The sequence below is a fragment of the Bos grunniens genome, chromosome 6 (assembly GCF_055505025.1).
Source record: "Bos grunniens cultivar Pamir isolate PY7600 chromosome 6, Bosgru_T2T1.0, whole genome shotgun sequence".
In the NCBI taxonomy this organism is placed as follows: Eukaryota; Metazoa; Chordata; class Mammalia; order Artiodactyla; family Bovidae; genus Bos; species Bos grunniens.
In genome coordinates, this window is record NC_141170.1 from 29,128,406 (window position 1) to 29,155,029 (window position 26,624).

Sequence of the window (26,624 nt, forward strand, 5' to 3'; positions counted from 1 at the left end):
AGAGTTGTTAGGATTAAATGAGATAATACATTAGAAGTACCCACACAATGTTTTTACATTGAAAACATTCAATCCCAGCTAGTAATAGTAGGAGGAGGAGGAGGTGGAGGCATGCTACAAGCCCACAACACCCCATTTTCTTCCCAGTAGCAGCAAGAACAGAATCTGTGAGTATTCTGCCCACAGAATTGCTATTTCAGAGTCCTGTCTCCCATAAAGTCATAGATTTATTCATTTTGCTGTACAGTAGAAATTAACACAACATTGTAAAGCAACTATACTCCAATAAAAATTAATTTAAAAAGAAAAAATTTTAAAAATATTTTTATAAAAAAAGAAGTACATTTAGCCAGTGAACCAATGATGCTGATGGAATGAATGACTCGGTTGTTTCATTTTGTTAACAAGTTGACACATGACATTAGTCTTTGAGAAATAACTTTATAATGTTGTTGTTTATTGCTTGCTGCAATAACATTATCTCAGACAATAGGTACAGAAGAATCTGTTTACTGTGCTCTTTTCAGAAAACGAAATTCACCACAGGACAGCTAGGAAATAGGTAAGTTGATCTTCCTCTCTGTTCTCAGAAACCTGGAAAGAAAAAACAGTATCTTGTGCAGCAAAGGAATATGAAATGATAGAAAGCCATATATGTGCCTAGATATCCCATAAAAAAACTCTTAGTGGTAACTATGTTTTTCCTTTTGCAGATCCAAACCTGCCCTCTGGCCAGGTGGCGGGGAGGCAGGGGGCGGTGTTGAGGTCTCTGTTTCCTGACATTGAACATCATGCTATATCTATTCAACCTTTTGTTCCTGAAGTCTGTGAGTAAGTCTTTCAGAAACTGCAGGGGAAAAGGGGTCCTTTATATACCTTTTTGAAATTACAAACATATCACTTTTCTTTTATGTAAATCCTGCACTAAGGCTCTTAGAACAAGTTACTGAGGCCTGTCTGCCCATCCCAGCCCCCTCCTCCCCCTGTGAACTTTCATATTAATAGATTCTTTGCCTTTCTTTTCTGGTCCAGACATCTGAGTGCAGTGGCAGGAAGGCAGAAGAGTGGATGTCTTTATATTCAGAAAACTGTTGGGGCAGTAAGGCAGTGCTAACACAAACACAGTAGGGCCATCCCAGCCATCAAGAGTGACTGACACCCAGAGACACATTACAGCACCAGTACTGGGGTTTGTTAGTGCAAGCCCAGGGGGATAAACCAGAAATGTTAGTGCAAGGCCTAGGAGATGAACTAGAAATCAACAGTGAAGCATGAGAGGGGAAAAGCAAAAATAACCAAAGAAGTTAACGATACATTTAGCCTTTGATTGAGATAGAAGGCATTACCTTAGGTGGGTTTTACTTGATGTTTTTCAAGCAGCCTGACTTTTGGCTGCCAATTTTGGACTCTGAGAGAGAAAAAATAGAAATAAAAACATACAGAAAATTTTTGAGAAACCTCCATACTGTTTTCCCACAGTGGCTGCACCAATTTACATTCCCACCAACAGTGTACAAGGGTTTCCAAATACTAAAAATAGAACTGCCTTATGACCCAGACATATAAATCAAAAAACCCCCACTAATTTGAAAAGATACATGCAGCCCAGGGACTTCCCTGGTGGCCCAGTGACTAAAACTCTGCAATTCCAATTCAGGGGGGCTGGGTTCAATCCCTGGTCAGGGAAGTAGGCCCCACATGCCACAGCTAAGACCCAGTGCAACCAAATAAGTAAATAAATAAAATTTTTAATGAAAAGATTCATGTAGACCAATGTTCCTAGTAGCATTATTTATAATTGTCAAAATATGGAAGCAACCTTAAATGTCCATCAACAGATGAGTGGATAAAGAAGACGTGGTGTGTATGCACAATGGAATATTACTCAGACATAAAAAGGGATGAAACTTTGCCATTTGCAACAACATGGATGGACTTGGAGGGAGACGTTGCAAGGAGGAAGCAGGGTCCTGTGGGGAGTTCCATTTTCTTTGTTGGACCAGGAATACTAGTTGAATTCCAGAGAAAAGAGCTGGAAATACCTCCTCCTTGAAGCAGGCCTCAGGCTCCTGGGCTTTGCAACACTTCTCCACCACATTCGTGAAATCCGCCAGCAACGACCACACTTCCTCCCCTGCAAGTTCAGGCTTCAGTTTCACTAAGTTGACAAGAAACCTGTGACCCAATGATGTCAAACAGAATCAATTAACAGTTTCTTTCTGGAACCCCTCTTCTCCAAAAGGCTTGTTATAGAATTGTATCTTTGAAATCTCCATTTAGGTGAATGTAAAAAGTTAAAATATTCTACTTTTGAAAGAGGTCCTGAAACCTTTCTGCTAAACACATGGGATGGATTCCATGATGACATTCTTTGGAGGCTTATGTAATTATGGACAAAATTGTATAAAATGTGGGAACATATAGTAAGTCTCACTCCAGTACTCTTGCCTGGAAAATCCCATGGGTGGAGGAGCCTGCTGGGCTGCAGTCCATGGGGTCGCAAAGAGTCAGACATGACTGAGCAACTTCATTTTCACTTTTCACTTTCATGCATTGGAGAAGGAAATGGCAACCCACTCCAGTGTTCTTGCCTGGAGAATCCCAGGGACAGGGGAGTCTGGTGGGCTGCTGTCTATGGGTTCACACAGAGTCAGACACGACTGAAGCGACTTAGCAGCAGCAGCAGCAGCAGCATAGTAAGTCTTCACTGTGCACAATATTGTAGAATATGTAACTTTTGATATTTCTAGAAAATTCACTTCAAAGCAGTCTCTCTTCCTCAGTAACTGAATTCTGTTTCCACTTCACTTGATACAGACACTGCCTACCTCCTCCCCAAAATCTGCTCCTTTGCATTTATAGCATTGCCTGAGAAAACAAAAGCAAAATCTTATCCCTTTTGGGCCTCTCATATCTTCAAACATTAAGAGAGATTCTTGGAGCAAGCATCTATGACATTCTCTCAAGAAAATCTGATTCATTATGAACCTCCTATGAGCCTTTTTATGGCCTCCCTCACTCACGTTTCCAAATCACAGTCTGGACACTCCAAATCTCTAGCAAAGGAAAAGACTGAGTTTTATAACTAGACAAACTGGACAGTTTGACAGAAGGAACAGGATTATAACATCAAGATCACACATCCATTACAATAAAACTTCTCATTAAAACGTGATGTGTCTTCAGCCTGAAGAAAATGATGAACAGAAGAGAAGGTTGGTACCTGTCTTTTTTCCTCTGGAGTTCCTCGTTATGAGCCTGACACAAGTCTGCGTGAAAGGTAAATAACCCTTGAGAGGTAGATGGAGGTACGTATGTTTTATCAGCTTCCAAGCTCTCAAAGCAGGACCTTCTGAAGGCAAAATTTGTTTTACAACAGTGGTCCACAGCAGGGTTGATATTTCGATTTTCATTTATTCCACATAACTCTCCAAGAACTAAATCCACCTGTACCAATGAAAGTTGCAATGGAGTTTTGAAATATGGTAGATGAATTGTTAGTTTGTTCTAATATCACTGTCAACTCAGAAAAGCTTCTGCAATCATAATATGACGCTATGCACAAAAGAAAAAAAAATAGAGCCTGAGGTACTAAATGGCATTATAACAAAAATTCAAACCATAGTAATTTAAATTCATGTAGATTAAGCTTAATGTATATACAAATTTGTGACTTCGAGCTGAGAGCTGCAAACAGCTAACCGAAAGCATCAGCAGGACACAGTGACCCTTAGATTTAGTCCCCTCCTGGGATCCCCCACATATGGGCCACCCCAGACCTAAAGAGATATGCCCAACCCAAACTGGACTGGAAGCAGCAATTCTCTTACTGACATGGTGGGACAAGGAGAATTTATAGTGTTGTTTAAAATTATGAAGTTTTCTCCGTCATCCTGAAACAATACTATGATTCCAAGTCATTTGCTCTAACAAATTACTTCTAGTATAAATAAGAAATGGGACTTGACTGTTGGTCCAGTAGTTAAGAGTCTGCTTGTCAATGCACAGGACACGGGTTTGATCCCTGGTCCTGGAACTAAGATCCCACATGCTGCAGGGCAACTAAGCCCATGCATACCAACTGAAGCCCATGCTTTACAACCCCTGCTCTGTAAAAACATAAGCCACCACAATGAGAAGCCCATACACCACAATTGGAGAGTGGCCCCCACTCACTGCAAGTAGAGAAAGCTCACATGCAGCAACAAAGCCTCAGTGCAGTCAAAAAAAAAGAAGTAAGAAAGATGATCTGGAGACCCCCAACCAACTATTCAAGACATTCTCTTTAGTTCTTCAGGATTTTGACACAGATAGCTAAAAATAAAACTTGATATTCCTTGCTTAACAATGTTAAAAATAATGGAGAGAGGAAGACAGACAATCACTTATAAATCAATGAATGCAGGTATCCTTTTTTTTTTCTTTTTAGGAACAGTCAGGTATGTGGGCCAGGCTCACCAAATTATCAACGCAGGCAAACTCTTCGCTCAGGGTACAGCAGGTGGTCAAAGCCATCACCATTTCCTTGCCAAGAAAGGTCAGTTCTTCAGTGGAGAGCTGGGGGACTAGCTTCGTGAGATTGATGAGGTAGCTGAAAGAGCATATGTCTGATCTGAACAAAAGCAGAAGCTCATCTTCCCTTGATGAACCACCTGAAACCCCAACCCTGCAAGGCTAGGGACAACCAATGGAAGGGCAATGTGAATCTTAGCTCTCTCATAAAATGGTAGAGATCAGTCTCTTTACCCGCCATTTTCCTGCATCCTGCCTCCTATAGATCTCTGCATATGGGCTTCCTTCTAATTTCATGACAATTCAGAAACTATCAGATTTGCCCATTGTGTGTCATCTGTGATGATAGGAGCACCTTGGCAGCAAGTATCTTGGCTAGCTAGTATGTAAAATCCTACTTGAAATCCTTTGCATTGTGAATAAACATTTCAAAGGGAAAATTTAATAAATACATGTTGGAAAAAGATAATCTGAGATGAAAGAAGCAAGAAACAAAGATCTTTCATGGGCTGAGTTCCCAGCTAACAACCCAAGTGCAGAAATAGTGAAAACATATTTTTTAAACTGTGTTTTGTTTTGAAGATGTTTGGTTTCAATGTATAATACATTAGCATGGTAATTAATTTTAAAAATTCAGAAAAAATTTCATATTATTCATGAATATTCACAAAGTACTTAAAAAACAAATATTAAAGTGTTAAGCAAATTCAAAATTATTTCTTTAAACTCCATAAGATGGGCTTAAATCTTGGGAAGAGCATCTTTTCCTTGAGAAAATATAACAGAAAACCTGAAGTTTGCTGCATTTCATTCCCCATGCCTGAAATGGGGCAAAATCCAGCAATTCTGTGTTGAGAGTAAAAAAGATAAGTCTAAACAAAAACTAAAGCATTAGATAATCAATTTGTCCAAAATCCTATATTTCTTCCATTTCTAGCCTGATTTCTGATAAAGTTTTAAAATGACAGCTCGATGTGAATTCTTAACTCTTGTGATATTATTCTTTCCCAGAATTTATGAATTCATCACAAAAGGGCTGAGCTAAATTTTTGACACTTTGTGGCCATCTTTATTTTATCCTGGTCACCAGGGTTAACCTGCTTGTTTGAACAACTTACTGGTATTTCAAGTCATCCTTCCCCAAATTCTGAAAATGTTCACATTCTCGTTGTACTATCTTGAGGCTTTTCTCTGTTGTCTCATTGAATCTACTTTCCTGAAAATAAGAACAACCATGCTTTTGAAAATTTTATCTAATCATAAATTTAATCATAAGATTGATGTTGACTTGTCTAATTTATTTTTTTATACTTACATAGTATTTTCAAACTATCATTATCATAAATTAGTCAACAAGTTGAGGGTAGTTTTCTATAAATGTATGTTAGAATTTGAATCTTTTTAATTATAGATAGATATATAGATATGGCATTTGCCAAAATGCAGAAATTTAAATTTTCATCATTACCTTGTATATTTTATAGAGCTTTAAAGTCTACAAAGTGGAATTCAAATCTGATTCTGACAATGATCATATAAATTTTCCCTTTAAAGTGGCCAGAGAAGTCATTTGGTCCTGTGAAGTCAAGGGACTTGCCTAGACTTACCCAATAGGCAAGTGTTGCTACAGAACACTTTTAATCACATATCTTTTAATCACATATATCTTTTTTATACCATCTTTTTAATCATTTAGAATTGGAATTTAAAACCTCCAGTAATTGTCTTCAAATATTTGACAAACTCTCACATAGCATAAAGTTGGACACCAGCTAAGTGGCCACCAAGGAGAAAACTACACACCAGTGGAAGGATGCTGAAGGATGAATTGTATCTTCATGAAATAAAAAGAATTTTCTAGCACTATGCTCCATTTAAGGATCAGGAACAGACCTCCTCATTAGGGACAGTGGCAAAGCTGGACGAAACTCAAGTATTCTTACTTCTTGCTCAATTTTGAATGGGTATAAACTGGCATTTTTGGCAAGTGGGGGTAATTTTTTAAGCAAAGCAAAGCAACACATATCAATTGAATGAGAAGCAAATCAAAAATGCCAAATAATTAATTTCTGTAATACATAAATATGCATATGAATGGATATTAAAAACACACTAATTTCAACAAGAAAATCAGTAAAAGATGTGAACAAACTGTTCACAGGAAATTATGACTACAGTAGCTAAAATCATATAGGAAAAGCTTAGCTCCATCATAAAATATATTCTTAAGTGTTTAATTGAATCACTATGCTATGTACCTGAAACTATCACATTTTTAATTAACTATATCCCAATATAAAATAAAAAGTTACAAAAGTCAACTAAATTCTTAAAACACAGTCACTATTTAGCAAAGTTAATTTTCATGTGCAGTGTTAGTGAAGGTGGAGGTGAAATGAAGATTTTCAACATATATGTGGGTAATAACTTTCCAGGTAGCAATTTAGTCATTTGTATCAATTATTTTTTATTTTAAAATCTATATATTTTGATGTAGTACTTTTCCTTCTGATAATCTATCTTGAGAAAATAGTCATAACTATTAATAGAGATGAATGAAATGAGATACTTAGGGTCACTTATAAAATTTTTAAAAAGCTAAATAAATGTCCAAAATGTCAAAGATATAGGAGGAGAGCATTTAGATATATTATTACAATGGAATACCATCATGTAAAATAAGGTGAATTTTTTGAAGTCTGTTTAATAATGTAAAATGTTTTTTATGACAATAAATAAAAATAAATCCAAAAATTTCTTTGGAAAATAATATCCCAATCTTATTTGTAAACATCCATATAAATATATTCATATATGCATAGAAAAGATGAAAAAAATGTTAATTAAAGGTATTTATTGAGGACAAAATCAGAAAGTTTTTACTTTTTCCTTTATAACTTTTAGTAATTTCTTAATCATCTTTAATAATCATTTATTATTTTTATGATCATAAAAAATCCAAGATGGCTCAAGAAAACACAAGAGCACATAAATAAAAATATAAATATTTAATCAGAAGAGTTTTTTACCTCAACACACAGGATTCATAGTTCTAAACATTATGTGTAACCCAGATGATGTTGGTCTTCGCAGTGATCAGCTTACACTGAATTTTAGATAGACTCAGATTGATCAATCACATTTTCTACCCTCTGAACCATAATAAAATTTGATAGTTTTTAAGTGTTTGCTGTTTTGTTTAATTCTCTGAGCCTACTAGGATGGAACCTACCGCATGACGGTAACACTCAGGAGGGTTTTCCATGTTACAACACTCTTTCAGGAGATCCTTATACACTTTAGCAATTCTTAACAGTTCTGGTGTGGACAGTTCTGGATGTCTCCTTGAGTACTCATAAAGAAACCTGTGATGTGTAAAATATATTGTACATTAGAACTTCAAGAAAGAGAACTTCAAATCCTGCTATCTTTTACTCTGGGGAGACCTTTTATTACTGAGTCTGCCTTCAAATCCTCTTTCATCTTTCTCTGGCAGAGGAGTGGCTTAAGAGGACATTTTGACAAAAGAGACCATGTTACAAAGATTTTCTTCCATATTATGTTTTAAAATAGCAATGTTTTTTACTTGGAGGGATAGAATGGTTAGAGGTATTTATTATTCATTGTTAAAATAATTTTATCCATAAATCATCAGAAATAGTAGATCATGCTACCAATACTTTAGGAAATACATATCAAGTATAATTCTGTTGGAAAATGCATTCAACCTCCATCTTGAGATTTGGGGAATATGGCTTCTCCTCACTCCCGGTGCACCTGGGGAAAGATTGTGGAGCAGACTTTGCCCATTACTTCATCCTGTCACTTGTCAGTTATGGGAGTAATCACCCCTGCAGGTCCAAATCATTGGCAGTCGTTTCCATGGCCTCAGTGAGGCATTATAAGGGTACAGGTGGGTGTGATTAGAGGACAAAGGGGGAAAGGGAGAGGAAGAGGCTAACACTTATTAAGCCCTTAGTAGGTGCGAGGCATTGGATCAAGCTTTGGGCATAGGAGACAAAGATTGGCTTCCTAGCCTTTATAAAACACTGTCTCATTTAACTTCACTTAGCCCTCGAGATAAGTAGTGTTTCACAGCTGAGGAAACTGCCTCAGCCCAGTAAAGCACCTGGCTATTGGCTTCCCTGGTGGCTCAGACAGTAGAGTCCGCCTGCAATGCAGGTAGCCCTGGGTTCAATCCCTGGGTCAGGAAGATTCCCCTGGAGAAGGGAATGGCTACCCACTCCAGTATTCTTTCCTGAAGCCATAGACAGAGAAGCCTGGCAGGCCACAGTCCATAGGTCAGGAAGAGCCAGACACGACTGAGGAACTAACACTTTCACTTTGTAAAATTTGAACCTAGGTCCTAGAGGACACCTACTTCATTCTTTTTAAACCAAGCCAACTCTTTTCTCAAGAGAGCTGTTTTCTTTAACTACCCTGTGCTATTTACAATTTTCTTCATAGAAATATCATCTTTATTCTTTCAAATTAAGTAAAAATGATCTATGTTTTGTGAGAGTCATACGTCACAAAAGTTTTTCAAGTCCAAGGGAATTTTGTCATCTCTTTTTGTCTTGTAGCCTTTTTCTCTTGATTAATCTTGGCTTTTCTGACATCTCTCCTCTTCTCCATTTACCTTCTCAGTCCCAGTTGTGAGATACAGTCTCATATTCTAAAGCAGTGGTATTTAAAGAATCAAGGGCTCCCCTTAATATTTCATAAAAGGCATGAACTTTTCCTCAGAAATAAAATTGCACCTAAAATCTCACCACCAAAATATTGTAAACAAAAACCCCTGGAAGAAAACCCCTAGCGTGGCAGATCCACCGAGGTCTTGCATCAAATATTGGCATCCAGAAAAACTGCATCGTAAGCTGTTTCTGGTTCAGCATGTTCATCGCTGCTCTATCATTTCTCCCCATGTTTCCTACCCTATCGTAGTTGTCATGGTGATGATGATGGAGATGATGAGAAATGAGGATAAGGATGAAAACTGCTTCCATTTAGCAAGTCTATGTCAGGTACAAGTGACATGCACTGCATCAATGATTTAGTTTAATTTGACTGAGCATCCATGATTCATGAGATGCAATAGAGCTCAGTGGTTATAAGAACAGGAATCTGGAGCCACAGTGGTTGCATTTGAACCCTCACTCCACCAAATATTAGTTGTGTGACTTTGGAGCAAGTTATTTAACCTCTGTGCTTCAGTTTCCTTGCCTGCAAAATGATGATTGAGGAAAGTATTCTAACCACAGAGTTTGTTTTGAAAATTAAATTGATTGACAGATGCGAAGCACTGAAAATTTGGCTAAGTATTCAATAACCTGTATCTTCAATCCAGACATCCTTCCAGAATTCCAGGTTCATATATAAAATCCTCTTATGATATTTCCACTGCATTACCTCACAGGCACCTCAAAGTCAATGTGTGTGTGCTAAATTGCTTCAGTTGTGTTCAATTCTTTGCAACCCAATGGACTGTAGACCACCAGGCTCCTCTGTCCATAGGATTCCCCAAGCAAGAATACTGGAGTGGGTTGCCATGCCCTCCTCCAGGGGATCTACCCAACCCAGGGATTGAACTCTTATCTCGTACACCTCCTGCACTGGCAGGCAAGTTCTTTACCACTAGCGCCACCTGGGAAATCAATGTGGTCAAATATAAATAGTTTCTCTTTCCCACAAACCTTCCCCCATACTTCCCATCTCATTGAGTCTGAAAACTACTTACCAACCACCTAAGCCCCAAACTGGGATTCATTCCAGATGAAGTTTCTAAAAGACAAAAGTGATTTTGTCCTTCCTTATTCTTCAATGAAAACCCTTCGGTGGCATCTTGTTACTTAGCTTATCTGGATGATCTGACCCCATGTGCCTCTCCCTACCCTCTTCTCTCACTCCAGAAACCCTAGCACAACCACATACACACCATGCATTTCACACCTCTATCAGTGTTCTACCTCTTCTATCCAGATTATCAGCATTTCTTCAAGTACCTCCTCCCCGTCAAGACTTTTCAGAGTTCCCAAGGACTTCCTCTTCTATCCCCATATTGCCTATGGTCTAGTGCTTTCAGAAATTAAAGAGTGTTTCTTGCACTCATATATTTATGAGGCTGTCTCTTTCCACATCACACTTCTATTGATGAAAGCTTATTGGAGGCAAAACCCCTGTTTAACTTGGTAAAGCCCCTGGATTATATTGAGTTGCCCAAAAAGTTCATTTATTTTCCATAACATCTTACAGAAAAAAAATCCGAACAAACTTTTTGGTCAACCCAGAGTTATTATTGCCAAACTTTGAATGACTGAATATTCTTGTATGAATTTTATATACAATTCCTAAAATACAGACAGGTTAACTTGTCCCAGTGATTCTACCAGGATTCAAATCTAGTCCTTTTGCTTCCAAGTCAGCTAAACAGTGGTGGGAGTTGGGGGAGAAGGCAGGGGAGAGTGTGGCAGATAAGCCTGCAAATTCTTAGGTCAGACCTCCTGGATCATATCCTTAGTCTGCCATATTTTAACTGTGAATCTTAAACAAATTACTTAACTTCCCTGTACCTCAGTTTTCTCTTCTGAAAACTGGGAGAACTCATGCTTATTTTACATGACTGCTGTGAAAACTAAAATAGATAATCTGTACTTAGCCCACTGTCTGGCACATATCAAGTACTCAATAAATGTTAGCCATCACTGTCATATGCAGTTGCAATTTCTAAAATAATGTAAAAAGATTACAATCTAAAACCGTGATTTTCAAAAATTATGTGGTATACCCAATGATTTAAATGGTTCCTATATCTTCCACCCAAGTTAGCCAAAATAGATCAAGTCATAAGTTTCTGTTTGCCTTATAAATGTCAATATAGAGGTATGTTACTCAGCCATGAAGTTCGCTTGGTCAGCATCTCGTTTCTCACACACATTGTCACTTTCAATAAATTTTGCTTCTCTTAAAGATAAATCGTTTGGTCTATCATCTTTATTGGAGTAAATGATACACTCTCCACGCTCTGGTATTTTCTTTTCACAGCAGTCTTTGATTTTGCTGGAGATGGAATCTTGTTTTGAACAAATATGGCTCATAACCTTGCTCTGTATCAAATAAGAATGAGAAATGACTTTATTTCCATAAGTTCTTCAGGGCTAGATTCTCCTTCATAAATGGAATGCAAAACCAACCATATCTATAATATCAAGAACTGTTTCATCAACTAATTTGATGCTAATTAAATTTTGTATTGATTTAATACAGTGACCTTTCATTTTAATGCAAGCTTGATTTCGTAGGATTTTAGATGATATAATTATGAAAAATAGACTCATAAATTTATTACATATTAGCTGGAATTTTCTTAAAGGTGGTCTAACCCCTGCTTCTTCCTCCAGACTCTTCAGAATGAGTCTGCATATTTCTCCTACTCTCTGTTCCAGCTTCACATGAACTACAATGAGTTTCATCAAAGCACTGGACTATTCCAGACCCTCTGACTCTGCTCAAGCTGTTCCCCTACCTGGAATCTTCCTCTGGGGAACACTGAAGGTGAGGAATGAGATGGAGCTCTAGGCTGAGATGAGAACTGGAATGGAGGTCTGTACCATGTTTCCAGCAAACCACATAGAACCAGGGAGTCCATCTTTGCAGACAAATATACATCTCACCTAAGGCCATCATTATTCAGGGCAATACATCACTTATTGTCTGAAATTTCATTTCTGTTTTGAATGAAATATACCATTCAATTGCTCTTATTTCTACATAAAGCCATCAGAAAAAAGGATATTAAAAATATAATATGATCCCTTAGTCTCAGCTCCAAACTTCAAAGAAAACTCTTCAATTATATCCTAATTCAGTACATTATATTCACTATTATAAAACCAACATCCCTATAAGTGACCAAATAATACACAAATAAACAGTGAGTGAGACTGCTTTTCATTGCAATAAATTTAAGGACAAAATAATTCTTGGGGACATCTATTGTCCGTTGCTTGAAATAAAATGTATATATCTTCATACTCCAAAATTCAAGTTATCTAATGAACATGATGTTTTGTTTTGAATTTAAAACAGTAAGACTAATTTAAAAAATCACTAAAAAAAAACTAATTTCAACTAAGAAATCAGGATTATTTTTAATTGTGTTACCTTCGTATACATGAACAACTTCAGCTAGGTCACTATTATATTTACCAGTATATGTCCTTAGAGAATCACTTTAAAGACTACAATAAGAGTTATTTTAAATGAACATATTCACTTATTTGAAAAGATCGTTCCTAATATCCTGAAGAAACTCAGAGAAAGCAACTCTTAAAAACATAAAGATCACCAGTCATTTTCTGAGCTTTACTGTTAATTTCTAATATCTCTAAAAGAGTATTTGCAATATTAAAGAAAACTTTAGTCTGGCTGAATAAATGTTCACAAATTATAATTCCTGGGGATTATGTCATGTGCATTTAGTCACATAAAATAGAATCAACTAAGTAATCTAAAAGCAATCTCATTCATTAAGAACTCCAATGCTTTATTTGGTCTCATTTGTTAATACTTCTTTTTAAGTTTTATTTGGTTCATGTTATTTAACAATTTTTATTGAAGTATAGGTGTTTTACAATGTGTGTCAGTGTCAGTCATATATATATATATATATATATATATATAACTGAACATACATGTAAGAGATTACATACTATTTTTTCAGATTCTTTTCCATTTCCCTTAGAAGCTATTACAAGATATTAAATGTAGCCCCCTGTACCAAAGAGGAGGTCTTTGTTATTTATCTGTTTTATATATAGTAGTGCTATCTGTTATTCCCAATTTATAAACATTATGATTATATTGTGGTATGTAGCCACACATTAAGGCAACTTAAGAATAAAAAATATCCCCCCTGAAATCACCATTTTTGCTTGGTTTTATAGAATATTTACCCTGCCACGGATGCACTGCACAACGTCCCCTTCACAGCACCCATCATATTTGGAAGAAACATCTTCTAGAAGGGAGGTAAGTTGCTTAAATCCAATCTTGGGGAATTTTTGACTAAGTATAGCAATGTTTCTGGAAGCAGAATTGATAAACCACTAAAACAACTTGAACAGCAAATAGACAAAAGGAAGTTCTCTGCTAATACAGTGTAAGTAGCTGCAGTAAGCATTGGTATCCTTGTTTGTTCACCAATCGCTTTTCCAAATAACTGTTTATACATTACTTGGCCCACATGATCATTTTGAAAATCCTAGGTTGATATTTTGAGTTCTAGTTCTAGGACTAGGGGGAGAAAAAGGCCTGAAAGGTATGCCCTCTTCCACAATTGTTATAGCAAAACATATTTTTTAAGGACCACCATTTCTTCTTGTGAGTCCATGGCAGGCATAGATAATTCATCACAGCACCCTTTTTAACTGATTTATTTGAAATCTCAGAATTTCTCACAAAACATTGCACTAGTACCATTGCTCTTTGGCTAGGTAAGATGTGAAATAAAATGTATCCCTAGAAGATCGTTTCCTAGTTATTAAAGTCAAAGATGGATGGATAAGTCATGTCTAAAGCACTGGGAGGTTTTAAAACTCTGATTGGGAACTCCCAGACCCATTCAGATTCCCAACTAACCAAAACCTAACTCAGAAGTAGCCTTCTTTCTCTCTGGGGTCTCCCCACCTTTCAGGGCTTCTCTCATCCTGATCTAATGTCCTGGTTCTGAGCAATCCAAGCAGATTAACCCCCACCTCAAAACCCCTGAGGATCTAAGAAGAGAATAAATAAAAAGTCATCAATAATTTAACAAAAATGGAGCACAAACAAAAAAAAATACAAATAGAAACAAAAGACAGATTATAAAACTCACATAGATTGTAAGATTTGTCGTCCAAATTTCATAAGTGCCCTGCAGGCATTTTTTTGATAAGAAGACAATGCTTTTAAATAGTATATGAAAGGTTCTGCCTGAGGGATAAAGAGAAAATTCTGTTGAAGTAAGTGGAAAAATCCCACTGTTCTCTTATTTCCTAACCACATGTCAGCCAAACAATCCCAATGTTTCCTCAGAAATAGAAAACCTATGGGGTTTTTTATCTCAGGAAATGTGTATATCAAAATAAATATAAATGTGTGGCACATTATAAAGGCAGAGCCAGTCTTCCTGATGACTAAATTACACTTGCTAGGAAGTACAGAGTGCAGTAAGCTTGTCCCTGTCTCCCAGGATGATTCACTTATATGGTTTAGGACTTGTCCAAGATAGAAGATAAAATGTAATTTTTACCCTGGTTAGTTACTCATTAGTGTTTCCTTCCAATTTACAAGGAAGACAAAATCAGAAGAGAGACCCTAGAAATGGGCAATTTTTCAAAGGTCTCAAGTAATAAGACATTTAGATCAGTCAGCAGGTGGTGAATGGGTTGAAACAACAGTGAAAGTGACAAGAGAACGGCTGATAAGTGGTAAAAAAAAAACTCTTTTGCTATAATTTAAGTAAAGATCTACAATTTCGGGTAACTCCCTGTCCTTTTAATAAGTGTAATACCTACCTTTGTTAAATGGAATGAATATATATAATAGTAAATGGAATAAATGGAATGCCCACCTTTGTTTGAAAGCAGTTAGCTTTTTCTTGTTCTTCACAGCATGTTTTAGTCATCTCCTCAAAACGAGCAGCAACAGTTAGAAGTGTAGGAGCAAAAACGAAGGGGTTCCTTCTGGAAACTTCATAAACATAACTTCAAAAGGAAGGAAGGAGGGAAGGGGGAAAAACAGGAAAGAAGTGAAGGAACGGTAGGCAAGGGAAGGGAAAGAGAAGATTAAAAAAGATAAGATCAAGTTGTGAAAGTAAAGTTGAGAGGAAGAAGGATTTCCCATTACTGAAGGCTTCAGAGGAAGGCAACATTACTGAGTCTCCAAAAATGTCATACCACTGAAGTTGCCAACTCCCAAATAAAAATGATGATTGCAGTTCTAATCATGAATGCAAGACCCTGGCTATTCTCTTTTCTTCCCCATGATGCCAGATGGTCCGCAGCTCTCCTTGTCATGCTCAAAGAACAGCTACCTATACAGACTCCATCTGAGATTCAGAGATCATAATCACTTACATGTAAAAAGAAAACTTTGTGATTTAAGCTTTCCAGAAAAAGTCTCTGCTTCTGAAACTATTGCACTGCTAAACATCCATTGACTTAATATTTATCTTTGGTAAAAGCTGCACCTTCCCTTTTGAAAGACCATATATTTCCTGCAGTACTGCTTTTGTACCATGCACACACTTGGGTTCTGGGGCTTATCCCATTAGAAAATGCACATCATTATTGAAAGGACCTTGAAAGCAGGTTTCATATCTTGTTCATCTTCTCAACAATGACCACAGAATCTGACACACAAATGCATGTTGAATAAACTAATTGATCCATAAACCCAGCTATGTTCATTTGGAATAGATACTGGATTTAGCCTAAGAATAATTCTTCAATTAGATGATTTTTCTACTAAAATTCAACTTACTTATTCAAAAAAGATTCCCTGTTATTTTTGTAAGTCTGGCATTTCTCCTCAGGATCCAGAGTAGGGAGAGGAGGCAAAAGTCCTATATCAGCTTTCTTATTATGGAAGAAACAGAGTCTTCTTTCAAAGTCGACCTTACGGCAGCAGTGTGAAAAGTTATATTTTTGTGGCAGTCCCTCCATGGCACATATATTTTCCAGTAAAACCTCATTCTGGACAACAGAAAAGGAAAAGACACATTTTATTCATTGCAACATTTTGCAGGCTTCTGAGATGACACAGTGGAAACAATGAGTGCTGAGTGTCACTCTTTGAGAAAGAGATTCCAGGATGTTCCCAATATTACCAGCAGAGCATCTCTACCCACAGCCTTGACAACCATCCTACGCTTTGGGAAACTCTATCCTATCCTGAGTCCCCTTAACCTCTTCCTATCTCTCTTCTGCCTACACCTCCTTTACATAGTGGCTTTTTTTTTTTTTTTCCCTCTCTCTAGGTAACAGGGTCAGAGTGTAAAGGGTTGGTTAAGTATTTAGCGGTAATGTTTAGTAATAGCTTTCTAGAGATGCAGGTGGTTACTCTATTGGGAGGATGCCAAGAAAAGGGGGTGTGACAGTAGAGTACATATTGAGAGGCAGGTAAAGAAAGTAACTTTACTTCTGTGCACTTTGCCAAGCTATCGGTTTAGTCTTCCTGCCTGAATACTTATGGCATGGACTGCAAGCTCATAGTCAAGCCCTCCTGTGCATCAGTACACAGAATTGCATCTCTCCTAAGAAAGGGCCTTATCCTAAATACTGAAGTCAGGCAAAGTAACAACAAGAGCATAGAGCATCCCTCTATATTTTCAAGCCAAAAATTCTCTCAGTGTTGACAAATAAGCTTGTTTGTTTAAGAAATGCAAACAATGTACTTACAGCTAATTTTGAACATTCTGGGAGTGTCCTGTCAGCCAAGCATTTATCTCTGTATTCTGTCATGGCTTTAACCAACATTTCTACTTCTTCAAAGGATGCCTCCTGAATATATTGAGCAAATGCAATGATGGTGCTGCAATAGTCCACACAGAGTACACAATGATGACCTGCAGAATTTCCAGTTATGTCCAACCAAAATCTCATAGGAACACCCACTTGCTGACTAACCTTAGAAAATTATCAAAATGTGAAGTCTCTAAGTTTTATAACTTCTTGACAATTCAATTGCCTCATCTGAATTTTTCTTTAATACTGTATTCACTTTTTAATGGCATATATTTAATTAATATATTAGCATTAATAATTCTAGAATATATCAGATATGCTTATATAAGCACCATCATCATCAAAACAAGTTTAGAGGAACTCACATATATCCAATGTTATCATCTATAAATTTCTGGGTGATTCTGACATCATCTGAAAGCAAAGATATTTAAGTTATTATATATCCTGGTATTTTAATATTTTACCAATAAATTACTATATGTAATACATTTTAAAAGTATAAAATAAAAAATGATATAGAAAAAAATAGCATATTTAATATGAAGAAGAGACATCATATGAGCCAAATATTACATCTTAATCACAGTTGATTATGTGCTTAAAAATATTCATTAAATTGAATCGGCTTGAATTAATCTCAAACTCACTAGACTTTATATTTACTATTGATGGCTCCCCAGCCACAACCATCAAACACAAGCACCATTTCCATGCTAGATAACAGGTATGACTAGAAAAGTAGTATGAAGTTTCATTGTTAAGTGATATAATGCTACAGTTGCGCCCAGCAAGAGATGCCAGGCATGCTGATGGTAGTGTAAATTATGATGCTTCTGCTGCTGCTAAGTCACTTCATTCGTGTCCGACTCTGTGCAACCCCATAGACGGCAGCCCACCAGGCTCCCCCGTCCCTGGGATTCTCCAGGCAAGAACACTGGAGTGGGTTGCCATTTCCTTCTCCAATGCATGAAAGTGAAAAGTGAAAGTGAAGTTGCTCAGTCATGTCCGACTCTTCGCGACCCCATGGACTGCAGCCTACCAGGCTCCTCTGTCCATGGGATTTTCCAGGCAAGAGTACTGGAGTGGGGTGCCATCGCCTTCTCCAAAATTATGATACTAGCCAAAATTATGACACAGATATTTAGGTGATCTCTGAACTAGTCTAACACCACTGGTTCCTTTCCAATAAGCATATACTTATCAGAACACATTTGTATTTGTTCATACAGGCTATTTTTATGGAGTCTTTACTTTTTCAAAGTATTGCACTGGTTACTATGAGGCAATCAATGATAACTAAAACATCTCCCCTGGACCTTGGGTTCCTAAATACTCTCATAGTGCAGGTGACTCATGAACATGACTGTAATCCAATGTAGAATGTATATAATATTCTACAGTAAAGTGGGTACTAGACAACATATTAAAAAGCATAGACATTACTTTGTTGACAAAGGTCCATATAGTCAAAGCTGTGGGTTTTCCAGGAGTCATGGATGGATGTGAGAGTTGGACCATAAAGAAGGCTGAGCATCAGAGAATTGATGCTTCTTAACTGTGGTATTGAAGAAGACTTTTATGAGTCCCTTGGATTGCAAGGAGATTAAACCAGTCAATCCTAAAGGAAATCAATCCTGAATATTCGTTGGAAGGACTGATTGTGAAGCTGAAGCTCCAAGACTTTGACCACTCGATACGAAGAGCCAACTCATTAGAAAAGACCCTGATGCTGGGAAAGATTGAAGGCAGGAGGCAAAGGGGATGACAGGGGACCAGATGGTTGGATGGCATCATTGACTTAGTGGGCATGAGTTTGAGCAAGCTTCAGCAGATGGTGAAGGACAGGAAAGCCTGGCGTGCTGCAGTCCATGGGGTCGCAAAGAGTCAGACATGACTGAACAACTGAGCAACAACAACATGTAACAGGAATGCCTATGGTCTCTGGGTGAAGAACCAGAAAAGAATTATAGGAGGAGGGGTATATAAGTTGGCCTAAAAAATGTCCAAGGTTTCAGCTAGCTGAGAAGTAAGGAAGCTCATCTTTCTGTGTGGAGAGAATGATGTGAGTAAAGCGCAAAGGTAAGGAATCCTGGGATGTTTGGGGAACATTAATTAATCAATTAATCTTCCACTTTGATGAGAAAGTGAGTCATAAAGAAAATTAATGGAACCACAGATAGAAAGAACCTGGATCCAGGTTATGTGTGCCTTTCATATAAAGCTGAGGAGTTTGGGCCTCAACTAGGAACCATGAGGAGCCACTGAAAATGTTTATATAGAATCGTAATATCATCATTTCTCCAAACTAAGAAATACCAGCCAGGTAATGGTATGTCTGATGTTCTGGGATCTCCCACAGTACCTAACAAATAGAACTGGAGCCTATTATACAGAGTGAAGTAAGCCAGAAAGAAAAACACCAATACAGTATACTAACGCATATATATGGAATTTAGAAAGATGGTAACAATAACCCTGTGTATGAGACAGCAAAAGAGACACTGATGTATAGAACAGTCTTATGGACTCTGTGGGAGAGGGAGAGGGTGGGAAGATTTGGGAGAATGGCATTGAAACATGTATAATATCATGTATGAAACGAGTCGCCAGTCCAGGTTCGATGCACAATACTGGATGCTTGGGGCTGGTGCACTGGAACGACCCAGAAGGACGGTATGGGGAGGGAGGAGGGAGGAGGGTTCAGGATGGGGAACACATGTATACCTGTGGTGGATTCATTTCAATATTTGGCAAAACTAATACAATATTGTAAAGTTTAAAAATAAAATTAAATTAAAAAATAAATAAAACAACAACAACAACAAAAAGAAAGTAACAAGAACTATTTGTCAAATAGACGTAAGAATGAATGGATGGAAAGGGGGAAATCAAGACGCTCATTAGGAGACTTTTGCAACTGTCCTGTTGAGAAATCAGCAGGACGTGAATTTTGGTAGGAGTAACAAAAGTGCAAAGGAAAATGTGAATGCAAAAATATAGGAGTCAAAAATCAACAGAACTTTTTTTAAAGCATGTTTATAAGGGGCAAAGGAGAAGGAAAACTCAAAAATGACTATCCTTCTTTAAGCCCTGTGACTGGGCTCACTAGCAGGCACTGTGGTGGTGGTGGTGGTTTTGTTGCTAAGTCGTGTCCAACTCTTGTGACACCAAGGACTGTAGCCTGTCAGGCTCCTCTGTCCATGGGGATTCTCCAGGCAAGAATACAGAAGTGGATTGCCATTTCCTTCTCCAGGGGATCTTCCTGACCTAGGAATCGAACCCAGGTCTCCTGCTTTGCAGGCAGATTATTTACCAACTAAGCTACAAGGGAAGCCCCAGCAGGCACTGTAGGGGATACCAAATTAAGACATCATCCACAACTTCAGGGCATGGTAACACTTACAGCACCTTGGTGAACTGCAAAAAGATGGTCCTTTCAGGCCAGAAGGATTACAAAAAAACACCTCCGAACAGGTGAAGTTCAAAATGTTCCCTCTTTGAGTAGAAGAAATATAAAAGTCACACTTTCCTCCAGGCTGACGCTGCTTCGGCTAGGCTTGAGGAAATGTACAGGCTTGCAGGGATTTAAAAATTTGCCAAGTGTGTACAGTTGGAAGAAGCAGGGTCTGCATACTCTTAAGGTGTTTACCACATAATTAGGAAATACAACGAACGACCAAAGTTCCAGTAAAATCTCAACTCATGTCTAATGTTCCACTGTTTCCATACACTACACATATTTGCAAGAAACATTAATAGTTTCAAATCCAAATTATATCTCCCAGCAACACTTCTTATATTACCATTATGCTGGTGACTGATTGCTGGGTGTGATAATTGTCTCTGTCAGTAGATAGAGTAATATGATCCAAAATACAATATCTGGAAAGGTTAGATCAGGGTATCTGATCAGTATATGTAAACTAGGGAGAGGGAGAAAAAAAGCAAGTGAAAATTTAAACTGAAAGAAACCGAAGTTAAAAATTAGAAATTAGCCCAATTTAGTCATTCCTTAGAGGATAGACAAGGAAATTTCTTACCTACATCTTGAGGCTGTGTGGGCAAGGTTAGGGATTCAGTCAAAAAGAAAAAGAAAATAACAAAACCTGTAAGTTTTAACTGTTTCATTTTTTTAAGAAATCACATTCACAAAAGAAAAGTAACATGAATGAGGAAAATCAAGTTTTTATATTATTCTTTGACACTATTAGTAAAAAAGTAACTTGCTTAACCTATTTCTCATATACCTCATATTTGATTTTTATTTGATCACTCTGCAGAATTTTTTGCTAATTATTAACCAGGAAAAAAATTCTCTCAGTGTTTCACTGGAAAAATCTATTGAGTTAGAAAAAGAAGTCCACAGGTTAAGTATGCACAATACCTAGTCAAACAGACAACCAAAAAAAAAAAAAATCTTGAACTATTGCAAACGCTAAAAGAGAAAGGACAAGAATAAATAATTCACCAAAGAGGAAGCATAACTAAAAAGATGCTGAATTTCTCTGGTAATCAAAAGGAGTTGAATTTGCAATAAATAATTTTATATACTTGATAAAATTAGGGGAAAAATAAGATGTTATTCCAGTAAACATATAGCAAAGCAAGTACCCACAAAATAAAAGTTTCTGATCAAGTTTATTATAAGAATTAATAGCCTTAAAGATGTTTGTGTTTTTCATGTTGATGTTTGACAGAAACCAAAAAAATTCTATAAAGCAATTATCCTCCATTTAAAAATACATACATTTTAAATTTTATAAAAAAGATGTTTGTGTTATTTCAACCAGTCACTCAAATTCTGGGAACCTATACTAAGATCATGATCCTAAATAAGGAAATATTTTCAGTACATGATATAAAAGAAGAAATCTATTTCTTCTCTTAGTTATGGCCACTAAAAGGACACAAAAACAATAGCTACCAGGGAGCTATTTGGTGCCCTTGGAGCCCATTTTGTGCCTCCATCACATTTTAAACACTCTTCTCTACTGTAAGAATCTTGAACTTCTAAAACTAAGGAAAGTTTCAAAAACGAATGGCGACATGTCAAAAGAAAATAGAAATCAATGGGACAATTTGACAATAAAGTAAATAGTGAAAGGAATGCATTATAACACATTGAATTTTGTTTTAAAATTCCATGAATCTATACCAATACAAAATTAAAATAATAGGAGAGGAAACAAAAGCTCTTCTCTCTTTAAGAAGATCAACTAATAAATGTAAATAATCATTTGCAACTCTCACAGTAGCAACTGATCTAAATCAGTTTCATGAATGGATGCCAAAGTTACTGGTGAGAAATTATTAGACAAAGGCACATTTACAGTTTTAAACTATAACTGCATAGATTACATTAATTACGAAGAAAAAAGACACCTTTACAGATGGATAAGTAAACAGTGGAATAGAGAAAAAGAAGTGGGGAGAGAAAGACTGAGGTTTCTGAAACTGGCTTGGTCAGCCTCTGGTTGCAACCAGTAAATGTCACTGATCATGCTGACCTCTAAACAGCCTTTTGTCATTTCAACTATTCAACTATTACATCAACTTGCTTTTCATTTTCTTCTCAGCTATGTTACTTATGACTTCTGATTACTGGTTCACGCCTGGTACTTCTGTGAAGATGGCTCCAGTTCATCTAGTTCACAAGTTTAACCCCCCATCACCGATAGGAATGTGATTTTTTGTGTGTGTGACTGTATGAAATAAAAGAGCAGTCAAAGCTGAGTTAAAAGCTTATTGTATTTAAACCAATTTTCTTCCTGGTCATTTTGAATTTGCCTGGAATTATCTAACTGCTAGCTCCCTTGTTAGCGATAAACAAACTTTGAAACTTACTCAGATAAACATGCCTAAGAAGTCTGGCTTTAGCTATATAGACACATACATATACATAAGGATACTGGGGAAAAAAGAGGGAGATATCCAGCAGAATATTCAGAATCTTGAGAAAATATCTGAAACTAGCACAGATGGGATCTAGTTGATAGAGAAAATAAATAAGAAGGAACTGAGCTCCAAATATGGAAGATAAGACCAACCTTCCCTAGAAGCTCTGAGTCTAAAGAGCAATATTGGCTATATAGGGCGATAATCAGGACAACAAGCTAGAAAGCTGCATTCGGAACAGGTCAGTCAGCGGGCACCACTTCCTTCTCTCTTTCTCTACCACCACACACATGTAGAGAGCAAACTCAGGTCTCAGTGGTTACCTCTAGGTCAAAATTTAAAAATGACTTTTTCTTAGTTTGCATTTTCCAAAAGCAGACCTCCAAAGACCTGTTATTTATTTTGAAGATGATTGAAGGAGGCATAGATGAGGAAGTGAGACCAAGAAGTGAAAAAGCTAATAAAGGAGGTGTTAATGAGAAGAGTAACCATGTAGGTAGCTGGGTGTAACCCTGTCTGAGAAGTGGAAGATGGTTTCCTAGAATTGTCTTGGCCAGAGACTGGGAAGCTGGGGCATTTATACATGGACTGAAGGATGGCCAAGTAGTATAATTATAAAAACCCTAAGGAGAAAAAACACTGGGTGTTTTTTTTTTTTTTCACAATTTTAGAATTTATTTTTTTATTGAAGTATAATTGACATATAGTATTGTGTTAGTTTCAGGTATACAACACGATTCAATATTTGTCTACATTACAAAATGCTGACCACAATAAGTCAACACTCATAAGCATACATAGTTACAATTTTTTCTTTTTTATATTGAGGACTTGTAAGACCTAGAAACTTTCAAATATGCAGTAAAATATTATTAACTATAGTCACTATGCTTTTGACCCTCATGTTCATTTGCTTTGTGCATCTCCCCTTGCCACCCAGTAATCACCAATCTGTTCTCTGTGTCTATGAGCTTAAGCTTTGTTGTTGGTTGGTCGGTTTTGTTTTTAGATTCCATATATATGTGAGATCATATGGTAGTTGTCTTTCTCTTTCTGACTTACTTCACTTAGTATGATAATCTCTAGTTGCATCCATGTTGCTGCAAATGGCATTATTTCATTCTTTTTAATGGCTGAGCAAAGCAGCGCTAATAGATAATAAAACATTCTAAACTAGCATAATAATTAAAACAGTGTATTATAGGCAATCAAGAGAAAGACACATACAATTAAAATTTTAAAATTAGGTTCAAATGCCTGTCCATGCACTAAATTCCAAATAGATCACAGATCTAAATGTTAAAAGGGGGTGGGGAGAGTAAATGCACTAGAAGAAACACAAGTGAAATGGGGACAATTGTCCTATGATACAAAATTCAGAGGCAGTAAAAAATTCAACTACCCCAAAAAAGTTTTTAAGACTGTATATGGAAAAACATTATAGGCAAAGTCACAAATGCAGAGGAGAAACTGAGAAAAGATAGCTGCAATCTATCAATATACAAAGAGACCCTGAAATATGAAAGAAAAAAATACCAACAATCTGATAGAAAAATAGCAAGATGATATAAACAGATGGTATGCAAAAAGAAAAAACATTTAAAAGGATATTTAATCTAAAAAAGATGCTCATAATAGGAAAAATGAACATCTAGCAACACCATAGCACCATTCCTCACCTATATGATTGGTAAAAATCTAAAAGTTTGACAACATACTTTGAGGATAAAACAGTGGAGAAATAGGTCCTCTTATCCAGAGCTTCTACGAATGCAAAATGGTTGTGCAATACCTGTAGAGAATTTGGCAATATCTAAAAAATTATGTGCTTCCCATGTGGCTGAGTGGTAAAGAATCTGCTTGCTAATACAGGACACACAGGTTCAATCCCCAGGTTGGGAAGATCCCCTGGGGGAGAAAATGGCAACCCATTCCAGTATTCTTGCCTGGGAAATCCCACGGACAGAGGAGCATGGCAGGTTACAGTTCATGGTGTCACAAAAGACCCAGACACGACTTATCAACTAAACAACAACAAAAATAAATGTATTTATCCTTTGAAATTTAGATGACCCAGAGGGATGGTATGGGGAGGGAGGTGGGAGGGGGGTTCAGGATGGGGAACACGTGTACACCTGTGGCGGATGCATGTTGATGTATGGCAAAACCAATACAATGTTGTAAAGTAAAAAAAAAAATTTTTTTTTTAAGAAATTTAGAAATTTGTTAGAAAAAATTTCTGACAGGTACCTATACTAAAAAAATAAAAATAAAATGGGCTTCCCTGGTGGCTCAGACAATAAAGAATCCACCTGCAATGCAGTAGACCTGGATTTGATCCCTGGGTTGGGAAGATCCCCTAGAGGAGTACATGGCAACCCACTCCTGGATTCTTGCCTGGAGAATCCCCAGGGACAGAGGAGCCTGGTGGGCCCCAGTCCATGGGGCCGCAAAGTTGAACACAACTGAGCAGCTAAGTACACACACGCTAAAAATATGCTACCAATATGATTAAACAACCAAAGCACTAGCTTCTTCACTGTGGCAGTATTTGCCTTAGCAAAGGATTAGAAATTATCCAAGTGTCAATACAAGGTCAATTAAAAACCTATAGCCCTAATCACACAAAGAAATTCTGTGCAGCTGCTTAAAAATTGAAGGAAAAACGTATGCATAATATGAAGTGGTCACCAAGATTATATTTTTAAGTGTAAAAAGGTACAGAACAATATATGCAAGTATGTAACCCCTTATGTAATAGAGGTAGAATGGTGTAATAGGAAAATTATTTATATACATATTTGCTTAACTGTTAAAAATAAAGAAGAGAACGGATAACCAAGCACTGAGAAAAGCTGTTATCTAGGAGAAAGGGAGAACAGGGCAGAAGCAATACAGTGTCTAAGTTACTTCAAGCTGCTATAACAAAACACCATAAAGTGGGGGGCTTATAACAAAACACCATAAAGTGGGGGACTTATCAACAACAGAAGTTCATTCCTCTCAGCTCTGGAGGCTGGGAATCTGAGATCAGGATACCAGCCTGATCTGGCTCCGGTGAGAGCTCTCCTCAGGGCTGCAGGCTGCCAAAATCTGGTGCTGACCTCACATGGCAGGAAAAGGGTATCAGGGTAGTACTGGCCTCATAGAATCAAGGTCCCTTCTCTTCAGCTTTTTGGAAGAGTTTGTATAGAATTAGTATACTATCTTCCTTCAGTGTTTAGTAGAATTCACCAGTTTTCCGGAGTTTTATGGGAATGATCTTAACCAAATTTTACATTTCTTTAATGGATATAGAAATAATCAAATTATCTTTTTTTTTTAATTTTTAAGGGAGCTTTGGTAGTTTGTATCTTTCAAGGCATTTGTTCATTTCACCTAAGTTGTCGAATTTATTGACAAAATATTTTTCAAAATATTCCCTTATTATTTTGATATCTGAAGTGATGTCACCTCTCTCATTCTTGGTCCTAGTAGTTCAGGATTTTTTTATTATTATTATTATTCCTTGAAAAATCCAGCTAGAGATTTATCAACAGTAATGATCTTCTCAAAGAACCAGTATTTGGCTTTACTGATTTTTATCTATGTTTTTGTGTGTTTTCTATTTTATTGATTTCTGCTTTGATCTCCATTACTTCCTTTATTTGGCTTGTTTTAATTTGCTCTTTTTGCCTTAAGGTGGAAGCTGCATTCATTGGTTTGAGATCT

The 26,624-nt window shown here is 36.9% G+C and overlaps 1 protein-coding gene across 1 annotated transcript; it reads right to left on the bottom strand.

Annotated features, from left to right (window-relative positions):
• Positions 1–317: 317 nt before the first annotated feature.
• AFM (afamin) lies at positions 318–21,191 on the bottom strand. Its single transcript, XM_086407585.1, has 15 exons — positions 21,059–21,191; positions 17,381–17,429; positions 16,950–17,082; positions 16,033–16,244; positions 15,122–15,254; positions 14,384–14,481; positions 13,464–13,593; positions 11,401–11,615; positions 7,745–7,877; positions 5,631–5,728; positions 4,459–4,591; positions 3,224–3,447; positions 2,043–2,175; positions 1,347–1,408; positions 318–594 (listed from the first exon to the last, which is right to left on the bottom strand). Exons 1-14 carry the CDS (start codon positions 21,144–21,146, stop codon positions 1,373–1,375), a joined length of 1,815 nt encoding a protein of 604 aa, XP_086263711.1. The 5' UTR covers positions 21,147–21,191; the 3' UTR covers positions 318–594; positions 1,347–1,372.
• Between the last annotated feature and the right edge of the window lie 5,433 nt (positions 21,192–26,624).